Here is a 27,142-nt window from a genome sequence, read left to right on the forward strand (position 1 = left end):
TAGATTTTCACTTTAATCTGTTAACAACATTTAGAGCAATTACAATTGCATAATTGCATCTTTGTTCTGATTTATAATATAGTTGTTTAGATAATGCATTCCATGTGGTTCCAGCTCATATCTTCTGTATGTCTCTAGCTATTGCCTCAGAGTTGTTTCCATGTTTTACATAATGGTATATTGTCTTTAATTTTTCAAATACCATAGTTCAATCTTCCTTAATTTCAAACGAACCAGTATTTAACTGATAATGGTGAAATAAGACCCAATATTGTTCTTGTTCCACATTCCTAATAAAATGTTATCAGTTTTGCTCTCACTATACAAGGGATTGAGTTGAAAAAAATAAGAAGTATTAATTTAGCCTTTATTTAATAACATTTATTATTGTTTTTCCCACAATAAAAGAAAAAATAGGCCCTATTTCAATATGCCTGGCTTCTTTCCACTTTGAGTAGATTATGTTTTTAAAACACAAAATAGTAATTGTATTTGAAAATGGAAATGAATCATTAATAACTGTATGTTGACCGGTGTCATAATATGACTTACTCAACATTCTCATTCACTTGCAAAGATGAATGTTATAACCTTATTAAAATGTGTCCTGCATAGGTGTTTATTTAAATTGTCTGTAGACCAAATTAGGATTTTTTATATCTATGACAGAAAAAAAAATGCTCACTGCTCATAAAATGCACGTACTGTAGGTGGAATGTACAAAAACGCAATTGTATCATTCGTATAAAAGCTGATGTGCATGATGAATCTTGCGCCTTCAGTTTTGTTAGAAAGAAAGGTTTGTGCTTTATTAAATCTGACTAATTGCACTTTCCAGAAACTCAGAGAATGTTTTTTTTTCTAATGAGAATACAGTAGAATGTGTACTGATTGAGATGTACATTATATAAATATATATTGTTTTCCATGACATCTTTTGGATAACATACAGTATCTTGAAGCAGAATTATACTTCTTTAAGGGGAACAGCATGATTCATTCTAGTAAGGACACATATCAGCAGGGTGCCTTGAAACATCTCTTCTGGTAGGATTTCTGATTTTAATCAGAGAGCTTACACTTAAGCTTATTATGCCTGACTCTGTGGCCGAAAAGAAAGAAAAAAATGGTTAACTCACAATAGCAATGATATTTAAACAAGCAACTGGAATTCATTTTTTATGTTTTCGTTCTCTTTAAGTGACGTTACAAAAATAAAATATCTCCCTTGAAAGTAATTAGATATTATCAGCCATAAACATTTTCAGGTTATAATAGAAAATGGACGTGCTTTATGTTTATGAAATGTGGAAGAAAAGGTGACTGACAGTGCAACATCATTTTGCATGTTAAGATCAGCAGACACGGTGCTACACAGTGATATTTAGAAAAATTAAAACTATACCATCTTGAGAATGCTACAATGCTACACACAGTGCATTAAGTAGGATTTATTATAGACACAGACTGCAAAATATTAATTCATGCATTTTACTATGAGAATACAGTAGGTTGAACTGAAAAGAAGGGTATTTTTTAATTTGGAAATACTGCAAGATTAAATGCTATTTCTATACATGCATTTTAATGAATACTTTGGAAAACATAAGGAAATAAATTCAGATCATTTTAGAATTTCAGACAGTGCAGTGGTAATCAGTTATATTGATTGTGCATTGAAAACCTTGATATGATAGCCATGTTTGCAAAACCATTATACTGTATATTGAAAAGGCAAATAATGTACAGTAAGTTAATTTCTTGGGGAAACCAAGACAGTGAAGAGATCAATCTAAATGGTTTCCTGGTTGGCCCTGGACTCACTTATGTTGTCACCAGCGACCTCCAGAGGAGGAATAGTCATACAGTATCTCATTTTGAAAAGCTGAGTTTTCACAATTGTCACCCATAGAGTACGCCTCTCCCATGTACTGTAAATGCCTCCAGCATTATGGAACAGCCCCATAGAAGCTACAGGAAGAAATGGCACTAGATCCATCAGTTACAGGTGGGTTCATCCAACTCATCAGACACATGAGATTCTCATACTACACTATGGGGGCTGTCTTGATACTAATAGTAGCCCAAAACATTGTTGAGGTACAGAAACGACTTACCTGATGTAAAGACTGGGTTAGAACCGGTGTTAATGTTGAATGTGTTCATATGAATGAGGTCTAATAAATGCCTGCAAACACCATCAACGGTGTTCTATAACTTTGCTGAAAAACACAACCAGCTGTGATTCCTGCTCAGGAGAGAATCAGACATGTTGCCATGCTTTTCTGACGCTGAGAAGACTGTTACACCAAGAGCCAGTGAGACCTGGGAAAACTAGTTCCAGCCCTACCCTGGTGGTGCTTTGCCAACTAACCTCTGACCCGCAGACCTTCAGCTACACTCTAGGCATGTTCCCCTGTTGGCTGAGCCACTCCTGAAAAAGGTTATGATTCTCCGTTAACCAAAACATGCAAAAAACATAAAAAAGGATGAGTTGAACACCGAAAAGGTGTCACATGCTTTAATGCTCTTCCTGTAAGAAAGACGATGATGAATAGATTGTCAGGACTGCAATGGTGTTCGATCGTCAGCCTTCTTCTTATGACCCATTTAAAGAACAGATTTATGTGTCCTGCAACATGTCGCAGAGGAAAAGGGCAAGACCGTTTCAGCCCTTCCTCCGGATGTCTGGAAGTAGGTTGAAGCAGTGCGGGAATTCAGCTGAATTACCTGTTGTAACTGTTGTAGCTTGTAAGTTATTAATCAAATATATAGTGTAGTTGTTCCTATTTTATTGGAGCTCAATTAGTTTAACTTTGTAAAAGCTCATTTCCATTACTCTCTTGGGAATGAAAACAAAATGTAATTAGCTGTAAACCACATTTTGTTTTTCTGTTTCAAATCACCTTGAATTAACAATCTTGGGATCCAGAACACAGTTTAATAAGTGGGCTGTTCTTTTTTTCCCCCCCAAGCTACAGTACTTTCATGTGATAGTTTATGACTAGATACTGAATACAACAGTTATGGGATTATAAACTGAAGCTCAGTTGGCATTAAAGCTTTGCATTGTAGACTTATCAAGGCATACGATTGATATTCTTTGAATGTAAAGAGCACAAATCTGCATTAAAAATAAATTTTTACTGATTTACTTAATATGATGTCATTAGGATACCAGGCCTGAGTAATGTTAAAGTGGTAAATTCTGGCCCAGTATTTCATTTGTAGTCTGAAGTAAACCATAATAATTATATTGTCACATTGTCTGATCTATTTAACAAGAAAAGTAATACTGCTATATTTAGTTAAATGTTTGCCCTATTACTTCTGCAGATATTCATAGAAACTTACTGTTAATATTTACACAATCTGTGCAATGTAATTCATATACAGTGTAGTTTATCAACCAAATGACAGACCATACAGTATGTGAAAATCAGCAGTACTATGCTTTTGAGTCCATATACAGTACAGTTATGTCTCTAGAGCCATTGGTAAGACTGTGTAGACACAGTACAACAGTGATATAAGTAATACACCACTCTTGCCTATATTTGTTATTTTTAGTGGCAAACTTTCAATCCAATCAATACTTTACTATAGTACAGCTCATATACAGTATTAGTAGTATGTATTAATGCTGTATTCAACTTTAGTTATCCTGTTCTTTTATAAATTATTGAGAGAACATATTAATAGGTAAATCTTGACTGTGAATACAGTATGTGATAAAATGCAAATAGGTTAATTTATTTGTAGAAGGCTTGTGGTGACAATACTTAGTGCCTTAGTTCCTTCATTGTCTCCGATGGGAAATGTGTTTTGCAGGCAGGTAATAAACATAATGGAATATACCATACATTTAACACACATGAACCCATTAACAATAAGGAAACATACATGCATAAGATGAGACAAACAAGTTAGCAGCTTGAGTGATCTTCACAGTTTAGAAGCAATAAAACAAAGAAATCAGATCATCAGTGTGCGATATGGATACTGTACATGCATGGTGAAAAAAATGTAGTAAAATATAAAATTAGTTGTCCACATTAAGGAGGTAAATAGCTGTGGAAATAAAGGATACTGTAGCTTAGTTTTGTTGCCCCTAAATCTGGGTAGTCTAAATTGACTCTGATGGAAGGAGCTCAAATTCACTGTCAATGGGTGGTCATCACAATTAGTGATTATATTGGACTTCTGCACTATTTGTCTGGTATACTGTAGATGTCTGACAGATGTAGCTGTTGTGCACTAATGACCTTGCTGGCTACTGTCACTGTCCTTCTCAGTCTGTTTTTATTGTATGTATTCAGGTTACAGAACCACAGTGAATGTTAGAGTAGATTCATTACAATTTCTACAGAAAAAAATCATAATTGTACTACACATATTAAAAGGGTGTTGATTTCTCAGGAAGAACAATCGCTGTTGTCTCGGTGGTGTATTGTTAAGCGTAATGGCACTTTGTGTTTGTGTTGTACCATGAGACCTAGTTATGAAAGCACGGGAAACAGTAAGACCGAGAGATGGTTAAAAAAATGCTGGGCAGAGCGCACAATAAAAAAGTAAGGAATTGAAGGTTCTCGTTCTTCTAGTACCAGTACTGAAATTCTGAGATGAGCATTGGAATTCCAAATTCTCTGTGGATGCTTCCAAAGCAGGAAAAGGAACAGCACTGTCACAAAAAATGGTACAAGGTGGAGACCTGCAGCATATTCTTCTAGGGGTCTAACCAGCTCTGAATGCCAATATGCACAGATAGAAAAAGAGGCTTTGGCTCTTGCTTTTGGATACAAAACGTTCCATGTATGCATACAAGGGAAAACCAGTGTGGGAAGAGACTCATCGCAAAGCTTTGGTGACCATTGCAAAAAAGGGCTTAGCGAATACTGCACATGGAATTCAGAGATTGTTTCTTAAGTTACAGAAACAGGAGTAGGAAATTGATAGTGGTAGGCACATTACCAGGAAAGTTTGACAAGTCAGTGCAAAAAAAATGTATTGAACAGGATGAAATTGTACATGTAAATCTGATCGGAAATAGTGTAATACCAAGAGCCACAGTGGAGGATGGATTACTTAAAAAGCTAATATAAATACTTTATTATAAGCTAATAAAGTATTATCTATCTATAAGCAATTACACAAGGCTGGTCTGCTCATAATGTACCTTCACCATATGTACTGTACAGAGATGAATTATCTGGATATTTTTCAAAGGGTCAAGATTTGTGATTCCAAAGGTACTCCAAAAAAAAATTGGAGGCACCTAGGGATGGAGGAGTCGAAAGGACAAGCAAAAGCAGTGTTATTCTGGCCAAATATGAACATAGACATGGAGACAGTATCAGGGCTTGTGCTACTTGTGAGAAGTTCAGGTGTAGGCAAAGACAAGCCAGTGTGGGTGGAAGAGTGCAGTCCAGCAGGCCCTTGGAGTAAAGCTTTCATTGATCTCTTGACTCTAGACGGCACTGGACTACTGGTACTGCCACTACCCAGAGTTAGCACTGTTAAAAGACACTACAGCTGAGCAAGTGATAACATATTGTAGATCGAATCCTTCTTTCCCTGCATGGCATTCCTGATATAGTCATGACAATGGGCCACAGTTCAGTTCCAATGCATTTGAACGATTTTGCCCTCTTAACAGACTCATTACCTTGCTGTGAAACAATGTGCAGTACTAGCGTTACAGTAGGCCCTCAGCGATCTGTTTACCCAAGGCTTATTATTTGGATAAAGGGGTTTCGGAGACATCGCCGTTTCTTCACCAGTATGTAATTACAAACCACATCTGTGAGTTCACCTAAATTGTTGCAAGATTCTAAAAAGACAGGCCAGTCCATGCAAACAAACCAGCTCTGCAAACTCTGCGTGCTTTTGTCTGACAGAAGGTTGTCAGAGCTTGGTTAGGTGTTTCCAGTAATAGAATTAGCTGTTGGCATTGTCTTGATTGCCCAAACAGGCATGACGGATTCCCTTATTGTGATATACTGTACTGTAGAGAGATCTGATCAAAGATGAAAATTAAAACTTTCCTAGGGTGATGGAAATTCTCTGCATGAAAAATTCAGTAGATAGTGTGTGAATAACCTTTTTATAAGTCCAGGTGCTTGAAGTTTCATCAAGAACTGGAAGATGCACATTATATCAAAATGGATTCCATGCAGTTACATACCCTTTGAGACTTTGAGTTAATTTGCATCTAACTGTTCTTGAAGAATTGTTGACACCTACACTTGCAGTGAAGAAGGTTATTCTCAGGATCTCTAGCAGATCATCACCCATTATGTAGACAACTTATGCAGTTTTCTTCCTTGACCTTGTCTGCTGCTCTATACAGTCTTACCTGCAGCTGCTGGTGAAACATGAATGGGCTGCAGTCTGTCAGCGGGGCTTACCTTCACAGCTAGATCTTTGACTTCATTGCTCCTGTCTTGTGCGATTTTCTTTCCGGGAGCCACATATTCCAAAGTGCAATGTCATTGCAAAGTTCTTATACTGTACAGACCTTTGTACAGGCTTTGTGGAAATCAGTCTAATACTGTCTTAGGTAACATGTCCTTTTTAGATTCAGGGTATGAATCTGTAATATAATTTAATACTCTACTGTGTCCCCATGATTATTTCCATTATTGTATATATAAATTAATCTTTTAAAATAATGTCCACTTGCTGGAGACAAAAACAGAGCAACAAGGCAAAAGGTCTGTTAGCTAACATGGAATCCTACTGCAATCACAGTTTAGGAATTAGTGTTCATCCTCTTTATTTTGTTTATTTTTTCCTACTACTGATTAGGATATAACACCAGAGGCTGCAAGAATCTGAAAAAGAACACTGACCATCATGAACATCTAATATACAGTACTGTACAGTATATTTAATATTTACAATGTCACATGCTGTATACATTAAACATTGCATATACAGTAGGTACAGTATGATCCCTATTTTTTTACTGAATTAATGCTGTATATCATTTTCAGTGACATTTCTAGGTCCTTTAACAACTATCAAATTTCATATTGTGTATGACATTGTCAATATTTACCTCAATTGGCTTAACATCGTTTTACTATTTAATAGACCTGTAATGCATATTGCAAATTAATGTTTCAGTTTCTGTACCAAGGATTTTAATGTCTGCTTTGCTTCATTTTTAGGGCTGTAACATTTAATGCATTGATTGTGCTTCTTTTTTGAAAGGCCAAGTCTTTATGGAGATGTTTTAGTCACATTTGCTTTATTTAAAATAAAATCAATAGCTTCTTGGCCCAAGTCTGTGTCAGTCTGAGGATTCACTGACAAAGATCCTGTGCCCCTTGATTTAAGTCCAACATTTGTATTAATTTTCTTGAATAAACTCTCATCTGGTGGCTACCAAAGAGTTCACCTCTCGTATATGAAAATCTTGTTTTCATTATTAAAGATTACATGCATCAGTGATTATGGAATAAACTAAAATATTGCTTTCTTCCACTTTAGTTTTCACAGGTCTTGTGCATGAAGTTCATCCTTTAATGTTAGTAAACATTTTTTAGCTTTGTTCTTTTTTCTTTGTCATACTTAAGTCCAACTGCTTTTTTTCTTTTTATTATTACTGTAGTTTATAATGTGTTGTGAGGAGCTACTGTAAGTAAAGGTTGTGCCGTGTGAAGAAACCCATTTGTGGAGTGCTGGAAAACAATGTTGTACCACACTTTCCATATCATTCTGTCTTATCCAACCGAAAGCTAACTTCAAGAAATTATTCTGCTAAAATTCTTAGAACAAAAGAAAATGCGTTATGGAGTTTGTAACAAAAGTTTAGAAACCTGTTATTACCATCTCTAGTTCTGGGGGACTACCGTCTGTTTTTGTTTTTTCTCAAATTGCATCTTAATGTGGCAGTTTTTTACCGTTTTGGCAGTTTCTAAAATGTGCTTTCAGTTTCTCAAAAGGTCCAATTGGATGCACAGTCCAGTTGAAATGAGCAGTTGGTGATCTTCAGAACGAGTCTCGTTTACAGTCAGTGGTGTTGCTTGAAAAGTTGACCATTTTGAGCTTTGCAGCAAGGAAACAAGCTCATTGTGGGATCATAAACTGATCACCTAGCAAGAGCTTTTTATTCAGAAATCGCAAGCAAGGTGAGGACAGACTACCTGACGTTCAGTCCCGGGAAGGGGTTGGAAACGGTGTAGCGGAGCTAGTTCGGACACGGTGACGTCATCTCCCTCCCTGCGTGTAGCAGGGACCTCAGCTGCCTGGGCTGGGGGGGTCTCCTTCAGCTCAAGCGGCGGTTTCCCTGTTGCGTTACGCCAGAGACCCGGGTCCGTGCCCCAGGTGTTGCCACAGGTGTTGCGGGGCGGGGTGGAGCGGTGAGGGCCCGAGCCTGCGCGGAACCGGGACGGTCACAACAGCACCCTTGAAGGAGGGTCTGTGTGAAATTTTAAATTGGCTAGAGAGATTTAAGGCTTACTGTAGTTTCAGTGCAAAAACTGACAGATAGAGTGGTCCACTAATACTGGTGCCAGTAATACGAGCCACGTGTCTCGAGTAGTATTTTGACTCGGGGACGTTAGGCAGAAAGGTGTCCCCACACCGAGTGGATGAAAGCTGAAATATTAAGACGATCACACGATCACAGTATGTCCGTACCTTCTGAAATTCTCTTAGGCTTACATTTTTTTATAATATTGTTAGGTTTTTAGATAAAAGTCTTTTTAAGTTTCAGAAAAAAATCCACCTAGAATGTGGATTATGAGGAGCTTAATGTACGTACTGTAGGAGATTTGTATTGGTATTGGTATCGATTTTGGTATTGGTAACTCACTGTGCGGCTGAGAGCAGGTGCGGGGATGTGTAGCCTGTGAAAGTGAGTGGCCGTTGCTCTCATCATGATATACAGTATCCATGAGGTGCTTTGATGATAAAATGGATTTGTATGACGTAACTTTGAGACCTAGTGCCCAAAGATAATGATATGTCCGAAAGGTGCTGATATCGTGCTTGGAGAAACGAGAGTGTTGGGCTTCAGTTTTTCTGTGCTTTGGCTCACCAGGGAGAAATGTGTTTTCTTTTTTTAGAGCTTGCTCAAGTTGCATTTTTCTCCACGGTTGTGCACCTCCAGCTACTGTTGTAAATGTTTTAACCTTTCTTTACCTGACATGCAGTACAGCACATACTGTACACAAGTAAATCAGCATACACGGTATTTAGAAATATGGAGACTTGTCTGACAAGAAACATACTGTAAACAGTCGGTGCACATTAAATAATTGTTCAGTCTTGTAAATGTCAGTCCATCATTGCGTGTGCTAAATTTAATTTTCCAGTAGTCTAAAGTAACCATAAGTACTGTAACAGAGAGAGATGTACACACTTGGGTGATATTATCAGTAATTAGCTGTTCAAGCTCAATGTACTGTAAATGGCAATGAAGTAAATCCGCTGTTGTTATTACATATAATATGTTGCAAATGTGGAATATTGTCTTTTATATTGCCTTTGAATTTTCCTGAAAATGAGATGGTGTCTTTGCTGGACTGCTACGGTACTTTTGGTTATTGAGGAAGGTGAAGGGAGGATAGGGGTTAAAGAAATTAGGTTGCTTTATTTTGAAACAAAGATTTTAACTTTACCTTGTAGTAAACTGACCTTATGTATTTCACCTGGTCTGTCTCGGTGTATCGGAAGTTGTAAACAAGTTTCTCCTAAAGTTATTTTTTATGATGTTAATATGCTTATTATTTTATTTGCTGTTTGTAATGTTCCGGTCTGTACAAATAAACAATACAAATGAGAGGGAAAAGTGTCAAATCTTGATTTTAGTGTAAATCCTGTGTGTGCAATAGGTTATTTAATAATCCCTTCAGTTAAATCGGCTTTGAGGTGAATACTGTAAATGACAGGTGATGGAGGACTTTATGTTCTCCGTATGGATTGGCCTGAAATTATGAAGTAGTTTGTTTCAAGTTCCTTGAATATGGTGACAATATTCATGATTCGTGGTGAGAATATTATGCTTAAGAAAGAACAGAGGTGAGATACTGCAAGGCTTCTGCCAGAAAGAACTGGTGGATGAACTGGCTTTAGTGATTATAAGAATTAAAGCAGGTGGATTCAGAGTAGTGTGGGATAAACCATTCAAAGGAAAAGGCCGGGGGAAGCTGGCAGGGGTGGAGGTGCAGGTCAGTGCTTTCTTAATTTGATTATCTCGATTTCTTTTGGATTTTCTTACAAATACAGGCACAACTCTTGATATTCCCCCGCCTCCCCTCCATTTGATTATATGTAAAAGCACAAGGACAAGGCTTATTTTCTGCTGTGTGTTCTGAGGTTAGGCACTAGATTGTGCATTTGACACAAGCTCCCCCTCTAGGAATTTCAAGCTCAATGGAATGTGTTCGAGAACTTCCAGCTAAGAGCAGGCAGAGAGACGGTTTTTCTTTTTTTTTCTTCTGCGAAGGTAGTTATAGAGACTGCACAATTTGAAATGTTTGGGAGCTTAGCTGGTAAGTAGAAAGCTTAGATGTAACAGCTATTGAGGTGATAAGAACCACCACTAAATTGGTTTGCTATAAATAATGCTTCCAAGGCAGCTGGGTATCTTTTGATATATCTCTTGCTAAAACATGTCAGTGGAACAGTGTTTGTGTTCAATGTGAAACAATTAGATTGTAAAGTCTGCCTTTTTGCTGTAGTTGGAAAACTGGTGTACTGAATTTAGGACAGACTTCTTTCTGTGTGTTTTGCATTTTAGTTTTCTTCTTCTGTTTCCAGGTATTTTTAATAGGGGTATTTTTGTATTTCTCCATGTAACAGAAGGTAGATTGCTGTGTGTGGTTTATAATAAGAGATTTTATTGGAAAGAAGATGTCGCTTTTTGCTAAAAATGGTCTGTTTTTGATATTCAGGAAAAAAAGATCAAATATCCCCTTACATTTACACAATTTGGTTATACAAGTTATATAAGAAACACTACCCTGAATTACTAATGAATATTTTAAGAGAATATTTTCTAATACTAATGAATATTTCAGATCTTTTTAAGTTGCAGGCATATAGCAAAACTGAAGTTTAAAGTAAACCTTTTTTGGTATGTTTCTACTTTCCATAGACTTTCACATGCTTCTAAGAATTAAATCTGTTCACATACTGTATTAATCATCTGATTTAGTGCAAGACTCTACCCATAGAAAGTGCTTTTAACTCCTGGTTAGCTGCTTAAAAGATAACACAGGATTAGGTGAATTAGGTGAATTAATAAACAAACATATGGGATGGAAACATCATCATTTATAATATTGCCATATCTGATAATGTCAAATTATATGTTAATATCTGATTATAACAAAATGTTTGACCTTTTAGGCACATACAGTAGAAGAAGCATGAGGTTTTGGAATGCCAAATTCAATAAACATTATTTTGGCTAAATTTAAACTTGCTTGTTTTGGCGGGTAGGGATTGGCATTTTTTCCCACGCTGTATTCTCAAGGACAGTGTTATTTGTTGTGTATGTCCATGTTTGGAAATCTCAAACCAACAGTGGCACTTTAACCAAAACAATAGCATTAACGACTCAAAAAAGTAGTGGTGTAAAAAATATACATTTAAAAACACCAAAGATTGCTTTCATTATGCATCAGATTCGTATGGGAGCTCCTGAGAGGCTCTCAATGAAAGAGGCTCTTGCTCCGAGCTCAGACTGAGCGGTTTGATTCAGACATAGGGTTGAGCTCTGTGATCATGACCCTGGGCCTAACTCACCAGCCAGCTCTGGCCGGGATTCACTGAGTGGTGGGTTAAAGCTGGTTCAGGGCCACTGGCTCTAAAGTCGTGATCAGTTGTCCAATACTGATCAATTCTTGGCCCTCATCAAAGCAGGGATTTCTGTTGTTAAACCTCAGGCTGACAGGGAAATTGGTGAGTCCTTCTGTCGGCACTGAACTTCTAGTATGTACTGTAAAGTTTGAGATGTGTAAAAAGATGAAAGTTTGATTGTAGCAGCCTGTCAGCACTTCCACATTGTCCCTTTGTGGGTTGCTGTTAGAGCTGAGGTGTAAAGACTCAATTAGGTGCACCATCTTGGGTGAGTGTTGCAAATAAAAAATAATGGACGTTTCTACATTTTTAAAAATGCCTTTAATTCCCATTTGCCAATTGGTATAGCACTCAAATATTCCACATTCCAGTTTCATTATATCAAGTTGGCATCCTTGGCTGCCCTTAAATAAATACAAACAAAAACTTGTTTCTTGTTTGTTGATGATACCAACGACAAATGTAAAAATGCAGTTCTGAAAGAAAAAGAGATGTGCTTCTGTGTTTGGCTATTGATTCAACAAAAACAGAAGTTGTTATCTGTAATGCAGGTCAGAATACTAGCTTTTGAATACTAGATGGCATTACCAAGTAAGGTATCGGTATACAGGTAGTTGACACATACAATAGGTGTAAGTCATCCATTGATGAAGCAAATAACATCCCAGCATATTTAGGGTCATGTCTAAAAATGCTGGACAGGCCTGGTAACTCTGTCTGTGGTTAACAGTGGGATACCATGGTCTGGCTGTAGCGCATACAGTATACCACTCTCCACACCTGACAGTGTAGGTTTCTGAGTGTATCAGTGCAAAGAGCTCAGGCAGTGGACTAATGAGCAGTTTAGAAATGTGATGTGGTCAGATGAATCATCCTTCACCAGGTCCTTGACAAAGGGATGAGGGCACTACAGAACTCTGCAGCCCTGAGTGCTTGATTACAACAGTGAAGGGTTCTGCTGGTTCTGTAATGCTGTGGTGGCACATCTTCCTGGCATGATTTGGGTGATCTCATTCCCTTAGAGGGCAAGATCGATGCTCATCGCTACTTAATGATACCCATTGATCATCTTCACCCCATGTGGCATCTTTTCTTTTGTGCCGGAAGGGGTTTCTTCTAGGATGGCAGTGCCAGCCATCTAGAGGATGTTATTCTTGTGTCATGGCATTTTCAGTCACCACATCTGAACCCAATCGAGCAGCTATGGAATATCCTGGAATGACAGCTGAGACAGCATTATCTTCCTCCTTTATGTTTAGAGGAAAAATGATACTGCAGGCTTTCCTCCCTCCTGCAGAATTTCAGATGCTGATATACAGTACCACAGCACAAACAGGCCATACCTGCTGCGTGTGGTAACCCAGCACCCTATGAATTAGCTGTACATCAAAGTTTCCAGTTTGTGCTATATGTCAAACTTTATAATTTTCCCTGCAAATTCTAATGTAAAATACATTTATCTCAAAAACAGCTTTTGCATATGGTAATTGTTGCTTCAGGTGCTGTACATATACAAATGGATAATTTCCTAGGAAATCAAGTATAAAGTGTGCCTCGTAATGTTATTTAGTTGCTACTCTCCTCTTTTAGCAATCCTACCTTCCCTCTCATTCATTTGTGAAGAGGACCTCTGTACATGCCATGAGAGTATTAGAACTGGCTGATTTTTTTTAATTAAAGATGCACTTCAGTCTTAAGCTGGAAACGAGAGTCTTAGCAATTACCATTAATTATCCCAAAGCTCTAAATCCTGGCTTCACTCAGAAAAATGAGTGGACTCTCAGCTATATACACTACAGAGTAAATTCTGGGATAACCGGGGGAATGTAGCATATTTAGCTAGCAGCATTCAGCCCTGGTGTTGAAACTCCAAAAGATAACTGCCCTAATTGGATATAGTCTGTCAGCGTATCCAGTACTCCATCTTTAATGATACTCAACCACCTGGTTCTCAGTTGGACTAATTGCATTGTAATAACTTCATGATCTGCCAGATGCTAAAAATGTATGGTTCCCAGCAGTTGTGAGGGTAACGTTTTGTATCCGACTCCAAGACATAAACATTCTCAGAGGACACTGAGGATATGCAGCCACAGATGCACAAAACACAAATACACACAACAAAAGCAATCTTGTTTCAAAAACCAGTAATCCTCTTTGAGGGCCAGAGTACACGTCGATGAGTATTTGATTCACTTCTTGACCTTTGGGTTAAAAATGTGTTGAATGGTGCTGACTGATCTGCAGTCTGTTTTCAGTGATGCAAACTAATGTCAAACAGGGCCACAATTGATGCAGACCCACGCCTCTTCTGTACTCCACTGGGTTCAAGCCCAGGCAGTGTACAGTACCTAACTTTTTTGAATAAATTAATATATGGAAATTAGAATTATTTTTCCAATTTATAAAAAGACTATAAATGAGAGGTGGCCATTTGATCCATAGTGATCGTTTGATCACTCGAGGTCTATCAAGCTGAGAGTCCCATCCAGTCTTTTCTTGTATGGTTGAAGAGAATCATCCAGTGGAAACCTTAAAAAAGTATATACAGTCCATGCAGAGATAAGTGAATAAAGGTAGAAATATGCATGTTTTGGTTTGTTTTATCAAGTGCAACAAATGTTTTGCTATGCACCAACAAGAGCTGTAGTCGTAAACTTCAAGAGTGAAACTCGTCTTTGAAGGTAAACAATTGGATGAAAAGTTTTTCTTTGTATAACGTATAGAATTTAGCCAAGTAATGTAATGTTGTTGGCATTTTTTTACTACTTCAGTACAGTAATTGCTGTACCTCTGTCTCAGATTTAGACTGCTTAACATCCTTTTTATTCATGTCAGTATGTTCCCCGTCCTTTGTGACAAGGATTCTTAGCAAGCAAATGACTTTAACCTTGCCTGGAATTAAATTAATATCTTGGTACAGCACAGTATTTTTTTATTTGTTTGTTTGAAGCTAGAAAACAAAGAATTTAAGCTACAGTACATGATGTGCTGGAAGTAATACAGAGCTAGCACTGCAATTACATTATAATATTGAAATCCTTGGGCATCCCATTTAAAACCAACTGGCAGAGATGCTGATGCATTTCCAATTAAAGTGTGGATTTATTATTGGTTATTCTACATAAATTGCACTGCCATCACCTGGCAGCTTATGTGAGGGAGACCATATACCAAGGGTTATAAAGAAAATTGAATACGTCAGTCAGATCTTAAACAGATAATGTAGCAGAAAAAAGAATTCAAATTTGCAAGTGAATCAAATACATTTTCATGTCCTGTGAACTGCAGTAATTTTTATTGTCAAAGGTATTGTCGAGACCTATACATACACTCTATCAACCTGTCTGTCTCCTGTCTCCCAGCTGCTACAGACTTAAAGTGTTTGTATTAGTTTTCCTGTGTGTGTATAGGAAAACAAATATAGAAAAGAAACATGTGGTTTCCTTGAAATAAAAATGGCATTTGGTACAATTTCTTTTGGATACTTATATATAATCTATATTTTCGGTAATTATAGCCTTTTCTTGTAAAGCTTGAAATAATAGCAGTTGGCAGGAAAACTCCATAGGTGGGTGAAGGTTTTTAACGAAGATTGTGAACTTTTTAGCATTGATCTCATAAACATTCATTTGTATTCAGGGATGATCATTATCATTAGACAAATAAAGTCATTTAAAGTTGTTTTATGTAATGGGAGCTCTGGAATTATGGATTTATTCTTTGACTGCAAAACGTTTGGATTCATTCTTTGACTGCAAAGCCTTGTAGACATTGTATGCTTACTGTCCTTGTGTGGGATGTACTGTAGATCTACTGCACATCTGTTTTCTGTCAATTGTTTTATTTTTAAATGATCCTATTGAGAAAATCCCAATAGAACATTTCCTTGGCCTGGTTATGATAATGATAGAAATGCTGTTTTTGTCCTCAGCACTGGATGACTGAAATAAGCTTTGTTCTGTTAGCTAATCTTAAATTGTAGGAATATCATAGGAATTAAAGGATTTGAATGAATCACACTTCAGTAGTACTGTATATATTGACTGTTCATCAATATGTACAGTATGCTGTACAGTACTATACATGTTCCAAACTATTTTTGAGAGTTTTCACTTCTTTTTACAACATTTTTAAACATCTATTACTTATTGAAGGATATGGGGCACCAACATACTGTGAGTGAACTGATATTTAAAACTGTCTGCAGCATACGATAATGTTGCAGTGTTGTAGTATCTGTAATTAGGAGTCAAATTACTTTCATGGATGACTTTCAAAGATATTTAAGAAGTGGGCAATTTGAATCATGAAACATGTTAATGAAAGAATGAAAGATGAATATTTCAACTCCCCCCACCCCCCATTTTCATTTTTCACATTATTTTTATGTTCTCAGTGAGGAAAAACTAATGTCCTAACAAAATTTCCTCTCTTCTAAATATATACTGGTAGAAAATGTTTACAAATGTTTACAAGTTGATGTTTTTTTTACAGATTGCAAATCACGTCCTTTATTTAGTTGAGCTTAAAGTGACATTTGTCCCTTGGCTGAGCACTGTAATTGAAAAATGTTGAGTTCAGGCTGGGGCCATGGTCATTAACTACAGGTGGGCTTGAGTCAGCTGGGGTCTCATCTGCTTACTGTGCAAAAGAGTGACCCTAGGGACTTACCAGGCACGTGCAAGCTTTCAGTGTGACCAATGAGAGAGACATTAGTCCTGCAGTCAGTGTTTACCTGTTAGGCACACTGGTGCTCACACAGTGTCAGTGACTTGACACTAGGTGTACTGGAAGAAAGCGGGCAGTCTTTATTCGCCTGGTGCAGTGGTTGCAAAGGTGCTGATTAACAATTTGCAATCGCCGTAGATGGAATCTAAATGACTTGCAATTTAAACAAAAAGAGAGAGCTTAGTTTAATCTGAAAATATACAGGATGTACACGTTTACCTAGTTGCTATACTGTCCTCCTTTTTCTTTAAAAATAGCCAGATGAATTCACAATGGTGGTTCTTCCTAAAAATGAAGCAAGGATAGAAAAAGCCATGCATCTCTGCTAGCAGCAAAACAATTATGAGCACATTGTCTGTGTATATTAAATTCTGCAGTAATGCTGTGGTTTTACAGAAATGCCAATGCTTGATGGCAGCCTGAGGCTTTTTTAGTAAGTAAGAACATTCTGTAAAAGGGGACGATAACGAAGTGGAAGTCATACACAGAATGTAATTATAAACTGCGGGATGCATAAGACTAGAGGCATGAGGGAATGTCCAAGCCTTGTTAAGAAGTCCTATGTACCCCTGTGGTTTCAGCGTAAATCTATTTATGATTGGGAGATTTGTAGGAAGGCTGTATGTAGTGTATGCCCTGATTTGACAATGGGTTTAGACAATGCATTGGGGTTTGGAGGGTTTTCAAAAACATATATAATAATAATATAATAAGTTTTTTCATAAAGCTGAGAGAAAATCCAACAAACATCTTTTTTTCCGTTGTCATGAGTTAATGGATCATAATTCCTGTCATCTTTTAACGTCTTAATCTTGCATAATATTTTGTTTCAGAAGCCAGCTCTTTTGGGATTGACAGCTCCCTGTCATTTTTGCTTCATTTCAAAAGGTCATTATGTTACAGGTCTTGATAGTTCATCAGCTTAAAAAAAAACTAGTTTTCTTTTCTTGCCGAAGAGACACACATTAAAAGAGAAGGGTGCAAGTTTTTTCCCTATCATCTCATCAACAAAATTATTACATGGCATATCACTACAGGATATTTCAGAGCACAGAATGATTAATATCTTGTTTGTTTTTGTTAATGAACTGGAATGTCGGAGAGGTGAAATGGTTTGCCATTGAAATGAAAGCTATGTACAGCAGTTCATGTTTGTGTCCAGCCTTTCCAGCCCTTCTCCTGTCAAACTCACGGGAGACTTGTGAGGAAAATGAGTAGCATTGAACATTGTAAATGAGCCTGAATGAATGATTTACATATTTTAATCTTCATCTTGATGAGAGCTTCGTAATTAAATGTAGTACAAAACAAAACTGATAGAGCTCAGTTAAGCTTTGCAGCACAATTATTTCACAATATTTTGGGGCAGAATGCAAAGAGGTTGTTTTGGGTTCAAGGACTGTTAATTCTCCATTAAAAAAATACACTAGTATGCGCCGTACACAGTGAAAAAATTGAAAATTTGTAGTCTTGAAGAGAGACGACCATGAGGGATTTGAGTAAAGTACTGACAAAGTTAACCAAGTGACGTTCTTCAGAATCAACAGTAAAACAGCAACCAGGAGGGGCAAGTGGAAACTACTGTACAGCACACAGAATTGCATTTCATGTAAAGGGTTATGGGAGTATAGAACAAGCTCCCCAGCCATGCTGCTGAAATTAACACTCTGGCGTCTTTCAAGAAACAGGTTCAGTATTCATATTCTTGGATCAATTTGCTCCTAACTATCGAAATGGTTAGATAGGCTGACTGCCCTCATATCATTCATAAAATCTTTTGTGTTCTAACAAGTAGCTTGTGATGTTTTGTTTTACTGTTCAGTATTTGATATATTTGGGAATTCTCTTCATTTGAAGGTACTGATGGTAAGAGTGAGTTGAGCTTTTCCCTTGAGAGACCATGTAATGGTGGAGATAGCGAGTGGCAAGATTTCCTGTCATTGCTGTGATATTGTCTGTTTCGTGTCATTTTTTAGCATTTTTTAAGTGTGCTGCTATAAACTATCTAGTTTGATGGATAAAGTATCTCAGCACTGCAGAACATTGTGATGTTGATAATGCCGAGAGAGCTGCAGGAGATAAAGGGTGAAATATTTGTAGCACATGGTAAAGTACTATAACAATTATCTGCAGGGCTGTGGAATATTTGTTGGCAAAAGAATACTGTATGTGATGACATTTGAAAACTCCAAATAAGGTGAGCAAGGTAAAGGAAACTTTTGCAGTTACAGCATCAGTTTGAAAAGAAATCCCCAAATGTGTGGCACTCAGTAGGATAGTGTTTCTGACAATCTTTGGAGGGGGCGTTGCATTGAAACCTTATGCCAGCCCTATGGGATGGATGTGAGAGCTGCTAACTTCTAACAATGAATATTACAAGCCCCTTGCAGAGAAGGAGGAAAAAGACATTGTAACACAAGGCACTTTCTCCATAGGAAACATTTCCCTTCATTGACTGTCTCTGAGAGATGGTTGCAAATGCCACAATGCGTCATAATTAGCTCCAGCTATTCTTTTATTCCTTAATGCTGTGTACAGGCTGAAGCCCAACCTTGTTAATGCCTCTTGCAATGCCATAATGTATAACCAAAACTCCTGATTTTAAAACACAGGAGCTTGTATTTGCAACTACATAGGAAACCATTGGAAATCTCTTTAATTTTGAGTCATAAGTTATTGTGATACTGTTAATCTGAGCTAAATTGTAGTACATTAGTTCAGGGTTTACTTTAATATGCTGTACTGTATATGTATAGGGATATTTTTCAATACCAACATGTTATTGTTGCATTAGTTCATTTAGGGGTTTATAATAGAAAGTGGCAGTTTTTAGTTAAAAAAAAAACTTATTTATGCAATACGATTTGCCATTGATTTTTTTTCTTTTCAATTTTATTTTGGACAGACAAAAATCAGATGTGTGAGGTGTTTTGTAATGCTATTTGGAAGTATTAAATTGTAAAACTGTTTTGTGTGGTAAAACATATCTCCAACAATAAAGAGTGTCAGATATGAGAGTGCAAATTCTCAAAGCCTGGCTTATAACAATAATAAAAATAATATAAAGCATTTTTAATGCAATATTGTGAAGGATGGTTCTAGAAACTTTGTTAGATTAAAAAATACACTTACACAGGATTTCCAAGCAGCTTTACTGTTTACAAGTTTAGATTTACGGTGAGCTATGCATTGCATTTAACATTTAGCAGTCTAAAACAAAACAGGCACATACTGTGAAATGTTATTGAAATAATAATGATGAGATATAAAATGAAGCAAGTAAAGAGCAGGGCATTTATTGTTCATGTGAACATTTGGCATGCTCACAGGGGTAGGTATGGTAGCTGGCTTGGCGGTCTGGCCTGTTTCCAGGAGGAGGTAGATCATGGTAATAGATCCTGCCTTATTGCTGTCATCACACTTGCTTTCCAGATGTTGGGATGTTTTTTTCGGATTTGAAATTAAAGCCTGATTAGAATATGAATTGACTAGGAAATATGATGGGGGGCAGGGTGGCGCAGGGGTTGGCATTGCTGTCTTGCAGCCCCGGGTCTCTGGGTTTGATTCCTGATGTGGGGTGCTCTCTGCGTGGAGTTTGAACTGTACGTTCCCCACGTGTTCATTTCGGGTTCCTCCAGGTGTTTCAGTTTCTACCCAAAATTTCAAAAACATACTGGTAGGTTAATCGGCTCCTGGGGAAGTTAGCCCTGGTGTGAGTGGGATTGTGTGCCCTGTGATGGACTGGCGTTCCATCCAGGGTGTACCCTGACTTGAGCCAATTGCTTGCTGACATAGGCTCCCTGTGACCCTGAATGGGAAGAAGCAAGCAGTCCTAAAATTGATGGATGGATACATCAGATAATAAGCATTAAATAACTGGATCAAATTAAATGAATGGCACAAGTAATTGTTGGCAATTGTATCTCAATGTATTTTGGCTTAGTTTAACTTTAGATTCTACACTATGCAATTGGAAAGATCAATACAAACTAATGTGTGTTCTTGTAGTGAGACTGGTACATAATAACATAAATAATACTAATCCTGTTTATTTACTGATCCCATTGGGAGCTAGCACTTTGTTCTTAAGGAGTCAGTCACATTTGTGTGATAAATCAAATGAAGAGCAGGCTATGAAATCACACTTTATGATCAGTAACAACAAAAAAAGAATGAATTATACCTACAGTACTGTATCCTAAATAAGACAATCTACATCATTTAGATAGACAGCAGCATTTTAAGTGTTCTGTGAAAACTTGCAACACTTGTTCAAACATAAGGCTATATTTAGACATGTTACTATTACGCAAGTTCTGTTTTTACCATGATGTATGACAACGTAAGAACAGTTACAAACAAGAGGAAGCCATTCTCTAATCCAGCTTGTTTTTTCAGTAGGTAATTGATCCATTGATCTCATACAGACATTTCTTGAAGGAAGACAGCTTGTCAGCTTTAGGAATACACTATGGCCAGTAGAAAAGTGCTTCCTGTTCTCAGTTTTAAATGTGCTTCCCCATTCTCTAGTTTGTGTTTCACTATTAATTCAGAGACGTTATCGAGTTGGCTTTTCGGATACTTTAGCCAGGTCAGCTTATAGTCTTCTCTGTTCAAGACTAGAAATAATCACACAGTCCTGTAACCCCAGGAAAGTTTCATATTCATCTTCTCTGAACAGTTTCCAAATCTGTAATATCTTTCTTGTATCTTAAGGACTAAAGCTGCATACAGTATTCTAAATGAGGTCTTACTAGTACTAATTTACCAGAATCTACATTATTAGTAGAAAATTAAAATAATAATGGTGCGTTACAGATCCATGTGGTATCCATGTGGTATCCCACTAATTACATGACCCCAATTTTTGCATTTACGCTTTATCTGTACCCTCAGTTTCCTGTCAATTTCATCAGAGTGAGGCGTGTGGTCCATCCCTTCCTTCATAAACACCTTAATTTAATACATCTTTTCCCTGTCATCATCTGAATGTGTTCTGTCTTTATTCTGAAACATCAGAGACACTTTACCGTTTACTGTTATCTGGTGGTGTTATAATACTGAGAAAAAAAAATATTTCAACTTTCAGCTTTTAAATATGTATTTCCATCTTATTTGCCCTTCCTTTTTAAATCTTTGTCCCTTCCTTAAATATGTCTTGTTGTTTGTTGAAATCTTGATAAAGTGCATTCTTTCTTCTTATTTACTTCTTAATTGATTTATTTAGCCATCTGTGCCATTGCTTACCTGACTTTGATATACGGTACTTGCCCTTGGGATAAATCTGTCCTGTGCTTCAAGAAGAACCTCTTTAAACTGTTAGAATTCTGTACTGCTGCCATATTTTTCCTGCTCCATTCTGCTTCTCTTAGAATCTATCATTCCTTCACAGTCTGCTTTCCTCAAATTGTAAACCTTGTAAACAAAAAGGCTTCATGTACTGTAGTTATTGCTGCATAATCAACAGTTGCAGCAGTACCATGGAGTTGAGTGGAGATGGTTATTTTGCAGGAATGGCAGCTGTGTGTGATACAGTGAAAATAATGGAACTCAAGCCAATTAAAGTTTGAGCTTGATTTTGTTTTCAGTTTATGAACTGTGGAGATGTTGGATTTGTGTATTTCGAGGTTTAAATCATTCTGTTGGGTTCATATTGTTGCTGTTTTTTTATTCTCATTACTTTGATCATTTACAAGTTGGTCAGAGCTACAGTACATTTCAAGAAAAGAGAAGAATGACTGGATACAGTTGGATACAGTCATTTAATTCAAGGTGTTAGATGAGGTACTAGCTGCTATTCTGTATGCACCTACACGTTTATTTACATCTTTTTGTGCACTGGATTTCCGAAACCTAGACCAAATATACAGCTTTTACTTATTGCATCTGCCCAAGTAGGAAACCTTAAAGTTCAGATATCCTGCTCATTTGAGAGCATCAGAAATCTACGTATTTGGCAAGCTGGCATTTGTCCTGCGTTTAATGTCATGCTGGGGCTCGTGTGTGGGTTTTCTGTGGATGCTCTGACTTCCTCCCAAAAAACAACATCCTGGTTAATTGTCATCTCCAAGCTGCACACGTGTGGGTGGGCTCTGTGACGGTTTGGCATGCCTTTCACCTGTAGGCCCACCTTGCTCCCTGTGCCCACCAGGTTAGCATCTGCTCGACACTCCCATGTTGGAAACCCAAGTGGATACGCAATTAGGATGGAAAATGGAGCGCCCGGAGGAAAAGTGCATGAACACGTTTGAGCACCCCAGCTTCAGAATGGAGCCCCAGATCCCATTTCTGCAAGGCAGCAATGCTAACCACAGTGTCCCAGTCCTGCCCACTATGGGTAATATATTGAAAAATTGTTCAAGATATTTATAATCAGAACCTAAAGGGCGGTGTGGTGGCTCTATGGCTAAGGATCTGTGCCTGTGGCTGTAAGGTTGCCAGTTCCTATCCTGTGGCTGGCAGAGGAATCCTACTCTGTTGGGCCCCCAGGCAAAGCCCTTCACCCCAGCTGCTCCAGAGGTGCTGTATAAATAGCTGACCCTGCACTCTGACCCCCAGCTTCTCTCCCTGCCTGTGTGTCTCATGGCGAGCAAGCTGGGGTATGCGAAAAGACAAATTCCTAATAGAAGAATTTGTGATCTTATATAAAGTGTTACTAAAATGCACTTGTGCTTTAACAAAATTGAAAGCCTATCTGTTTTTCGTTTTGTAATTTTCAAGCCTCTTTGGAACTGATTTGACAGAGGAGCAGAACAAGAAAAACAATTGAAACAAATGATTAAAAATGTTCATTTTCTTTAAAAATTGTAAATTGGCTGTTATGATTGCTACAGTTTCATCTCTTTTTTTAATTTGTATTCAGTGTTGAATCCCATAGCACACCAGTAAAAAACAAAAACAATTCTAGATTTTGTAATAGAAAAGAAAATGAGGGTACCAAATTTCCTCAGCCCATTTTTGCATTTTAGTGAATAATTTTGATTTTATTCTTGCAGAAGTCACATTTCTAAAGTGCTGGGAGTATGTACTGAATGTACTGAAGAAAGCCTGTAAAGATTCTAAATATTATATTGAATGTAGTGTGTGCATTACATGAGTCTTAAACTGGTTTTTAATGTGTTAAGTACAGTAATTCACGTTCTGAATTATGTCATTATTCCTTCATTTTGGCTCGTCATTATTGTATAAATATACTGTAGAAACTTTTGTATGTTCCTTTCTGATTTAGCCTCACACTTCTAATGTAGTTACTAAAACTGTTGTTGGTTTTTCACAGCACGCTGAGACATCCTGTCCTGTGCCAATTCTCCTTCTGCTGAGACTATCACAATATTTATCACATTTGGGAGAATGGAAGGTTATTACAAAGATGATGTAATTATTATGTATTTAAAATTTAATAGACAACACCCATGATCTTTAATAATCTAGAAACTAAAAGTTAACATCCAGTTTAAGTGAACATTAACAAACTTCATCCTATGCAGAAACATTAAAAATACAGTCCTTGAAATTACACTACCAATGTGTTTATTTCTGTAGATTAAAGTCTGTAGATTTAAATCTACAGAAATCTTAAATCTGTAGATTTAAGATTTAAGCAAGGAGTTCTACTCTGAAATAACACCATGTTGTATAGAAGAGGTATCTAGTATTAATTTAAAGAAATTCAAGAGATTAGAGGGGATAGTGGTTATTAAATTGTGGTAATAATGGTTTTTATCTGTATACCATGTGTATTGAATACAATCTATGGTAACTAGGGTATAAAGGACTTAATCAAATAGTTTGATTACGTTTCAGACAACATTTTCAGTCAATTTATGTATTTGATGACCTTCATAGTTTCTGGAAAGGATTTAGTCATTATGTGATGTACAACATTTCAGCATGCACTTTCTGAGTGGGTTATTTGCTGCACCGCATAAACACAGCTATAATTTACTTTTGTAACTTGGGTGACTATTCTGTTTTCCCTTTAATGTATCGGTTAATAGGGGTGTGATACACCACTGGAATCATGTGAGAATGACAGCAGTTTTTGTGATTTTTATTACTTTTAGCTCAAAACTAGACTAGAACAGTGAGGATGGTTGCTTTCTATGGCAAAATCACAGAACGTGTTTTTATTACTTTGTTTTAAGCAATATATTATTGTCTTTTGTATGTAATTCTAAGAAAACCCAAATATTGTGTCATTGTTATTTGAATACTGAAGTTCATTAATGGGGCTCTTGAATACCTCAGCCAGCTCTGTCTGAGTTTCGATTGGGCTGTCTAATCCAGAACTTGCAGGCTCGATCCTGGGTCATGACAGTAGCCCTCTTGACTTTTGTAGCAAATGTCTTGCAGTATTCTTGGCTACTTGAAGGCTTACAGTGATGTCAGTGAAAGCAGAGCTGTTCCACTGATCTAGGCTGACTGTCCTGGAAAACCTTGTGGAATTCGCAGTGTGTCAGAAGATGAAAGGCTCACAGGGAAGGGCAGGCTGTGGGGGAATATCTGGCCATGCTGTACAGAAATGATTGGGCATCCATGAAAATGAAAAAAAAAACAAAAAAAAAACAACGCTGTTTAAAAAAATCTAGAAACGTTTCTAGGCTAGAAAAGTTGATCTGTGAGTAATCCATTTGATTGTGATGTAGAATGGTGCTCTCTGTAAAATTCCAGAGTAATGCTTATTTCACAGTTGCATCTTTTATTGTGACCTGCTTTGCATGGGATCTTAATCAGCATTAAGAAGTGATTAGCTAGAGTCCTCAGTCTTCCTCATATTCCGACTGTCTCATTGGAGTGAACCAGGATTGTGGGTTAAGTGGCTTTCTATTGATTTTCCTCTGGCCTAGGGCCATGTTATATTATTTTAACAAGAGCATTAAGGGAGGGACAAGTCAGGTGGTTTTTATTACTTAACACGACTACAGGACACAGTCTTTTTAATTCAGGTTGATAAAGCTTAACTGAATAATATGTCCCCCCTGCAGAAAATGCGTAGCGAAAGAAGTAGTGTGCGCTAAGTGCTGTCACTCTGCTTTTGTACAGCAAAACAAATGGAATAGGAAAGCACTTTCCAATTCATTGCTTTTTTGATGGTTTGATACAAATTGTTTGTAGGTTAGCCATTTGTACATAAACACAATTTGTCCTATAAAATGATCCAGACAGCACTGTCGCTGTAGAGTGTTTTTAAAACAGTTCTGATGCCAGGTAAATACGCAGCTTTCCAAAACCATAAATTAACAATAAGTGTTGAAAGTATAATATTCTGTTTGGAACGTAAAACAAAGAGGAGTAATTCCATAACTATTATTTTAATTTCAAATTGATTTTTATATAATATTCATAAAAAGGTCATGCTACCAAGTGTTATGCATTGCCAGACATAATATTTGCCTCTTAGGCCTTGCTCAGCGTTAAATTAATTGGAATTATATTTTTTTTCATTATTGGGAATGTGTGTTATAGTGGTGGGTTATAATGGGATAACATTTTTCATTCTTCCATTAATTACTTCCAGAAATCTAATTAAAAGCTAAAGCTTACGAGAGCAGAAATAAATATAAATGACCTCAACATGTAATTCAGCACAAAGGACCCCCAAAAGGCAATATTCTTCATTAACTATACAAGCTCCTGTCACAATAAAAGAGGGTATCGCCGTGTTGAAATTCAAAATTCTCAGAAAGAAAAAGAAAATGGAAACATTTGGCCTTGGTTTAAAGTGCTTTTGTAAAGAAATTCCTGAAGCAGAGGGCTGTGAGGCTGTGAACACAAACGAAGGAGATCATAATGCAACATTTCACACACAATCCAGGTGAAGGTAGAACTTTTCTGCATACAGCTTTTCCATTCTTGTTGCAGAAGAAAACAAAAGCATACTGTAGTTATTCTTTGATTGCAATGTTTAAACATTCCTTAGTATTGTAACGCATAAGGCTGACATTGCAGGCTGTGCGAGCCGGTTGCCAGGGCGGTGATGTCACCGCCCCTCCCTGTGAAATAGCAGGGACCGCAGCCGAGGGGAGATCTCCCTTTGGCTCAACTGGCTGGGTCCCTGTTGAGCGCCACAGTATTCATTCTATAATTTGCAATCAATTCCACTTCCATAGAGTTTTTACAGTCACTAGTTTACAGTATAGTTCATAACTTGGAAAACAGCGAGTCAGTGCTAGATTCTGAGCTGGATTGGTTTCTTACTTTTAGTGCCCTAGACCTTTAATTGCGCATGCAGAGAGGCTGTCTGGCGCAGCGTAAAAATCCCAGAACAGTGTGCTGTGTTGAATTGGCTTCCTGTGTGCAGGTGCGTGTAAACTCACAGAAGGAGAGACATCTGATAATAACAGAGAAGCATTGTGCAGGCGCCTTTGCTCCGGCTTTCACAATAACAGAAATTGGATTTCACCCTCTTCCCTTTTGCGATTCTCATTTGGTGTGAGTGACAGCTGGCTTGAGACCCTGGGATGACGGACGGTCTGCTCCCTGGAATTTGGCTGAGAGACGACGAAGGCGCTGACAGGCCCCCACACTGGAGTGTTTTCATTCTCCGTGTCAGTTTTCCTCTTTGCACCAAGCTGATATAACTGGTGACACGGCATGT

General features: G+C 37.4%; 1 protein-coding gene across 14 annotated transcripts in view; it reads left to right on the top strand.

Moving 5' to 3' along the window:
* Positions 1 to 27,142, top strand: part of dmd (dystrophin) — a 726,399-nt gene that overhangs the window by 109,375 nt on the left and 589,882 nt on the right. Inside the window, exon 1 of one of the 14 annotated variants that reach the window (XM_069178972.1) lies at positions 10,447 to 10,502. The exons of the other annotated variants lie outside the window; for them this stretch is intronic. Within the exon in view, the coding sequence (XP_069035073.1) occupies positions 10,484 to 10,502 (19 nt within the window). The 5' untranslated portion in view covers positions 10,447 to 10,483. Of the gene's footprint in view, positions 1 to 10,446; positions 10,503 to 27,142 lie in introns of those variants that run through there. 14 annotated transcript variants of the gene reach the window in all.

This window comes from Lepisosteus oculatus, chromosome 15, assembly GCF_040954835.1.
Source record: "Lepisosteus oculatus isolate fLepOcu1 chromosome 15, fLepOcu1.hap2, whole genome shotgun sequence".
NCBI classification, from domain to species: Eukaryota; Metazoa; Chordata; class Actinopteri; order Semionotiformes; family Lepisosteidae; genus Lepisosteus; species Lepisosteus oculatus.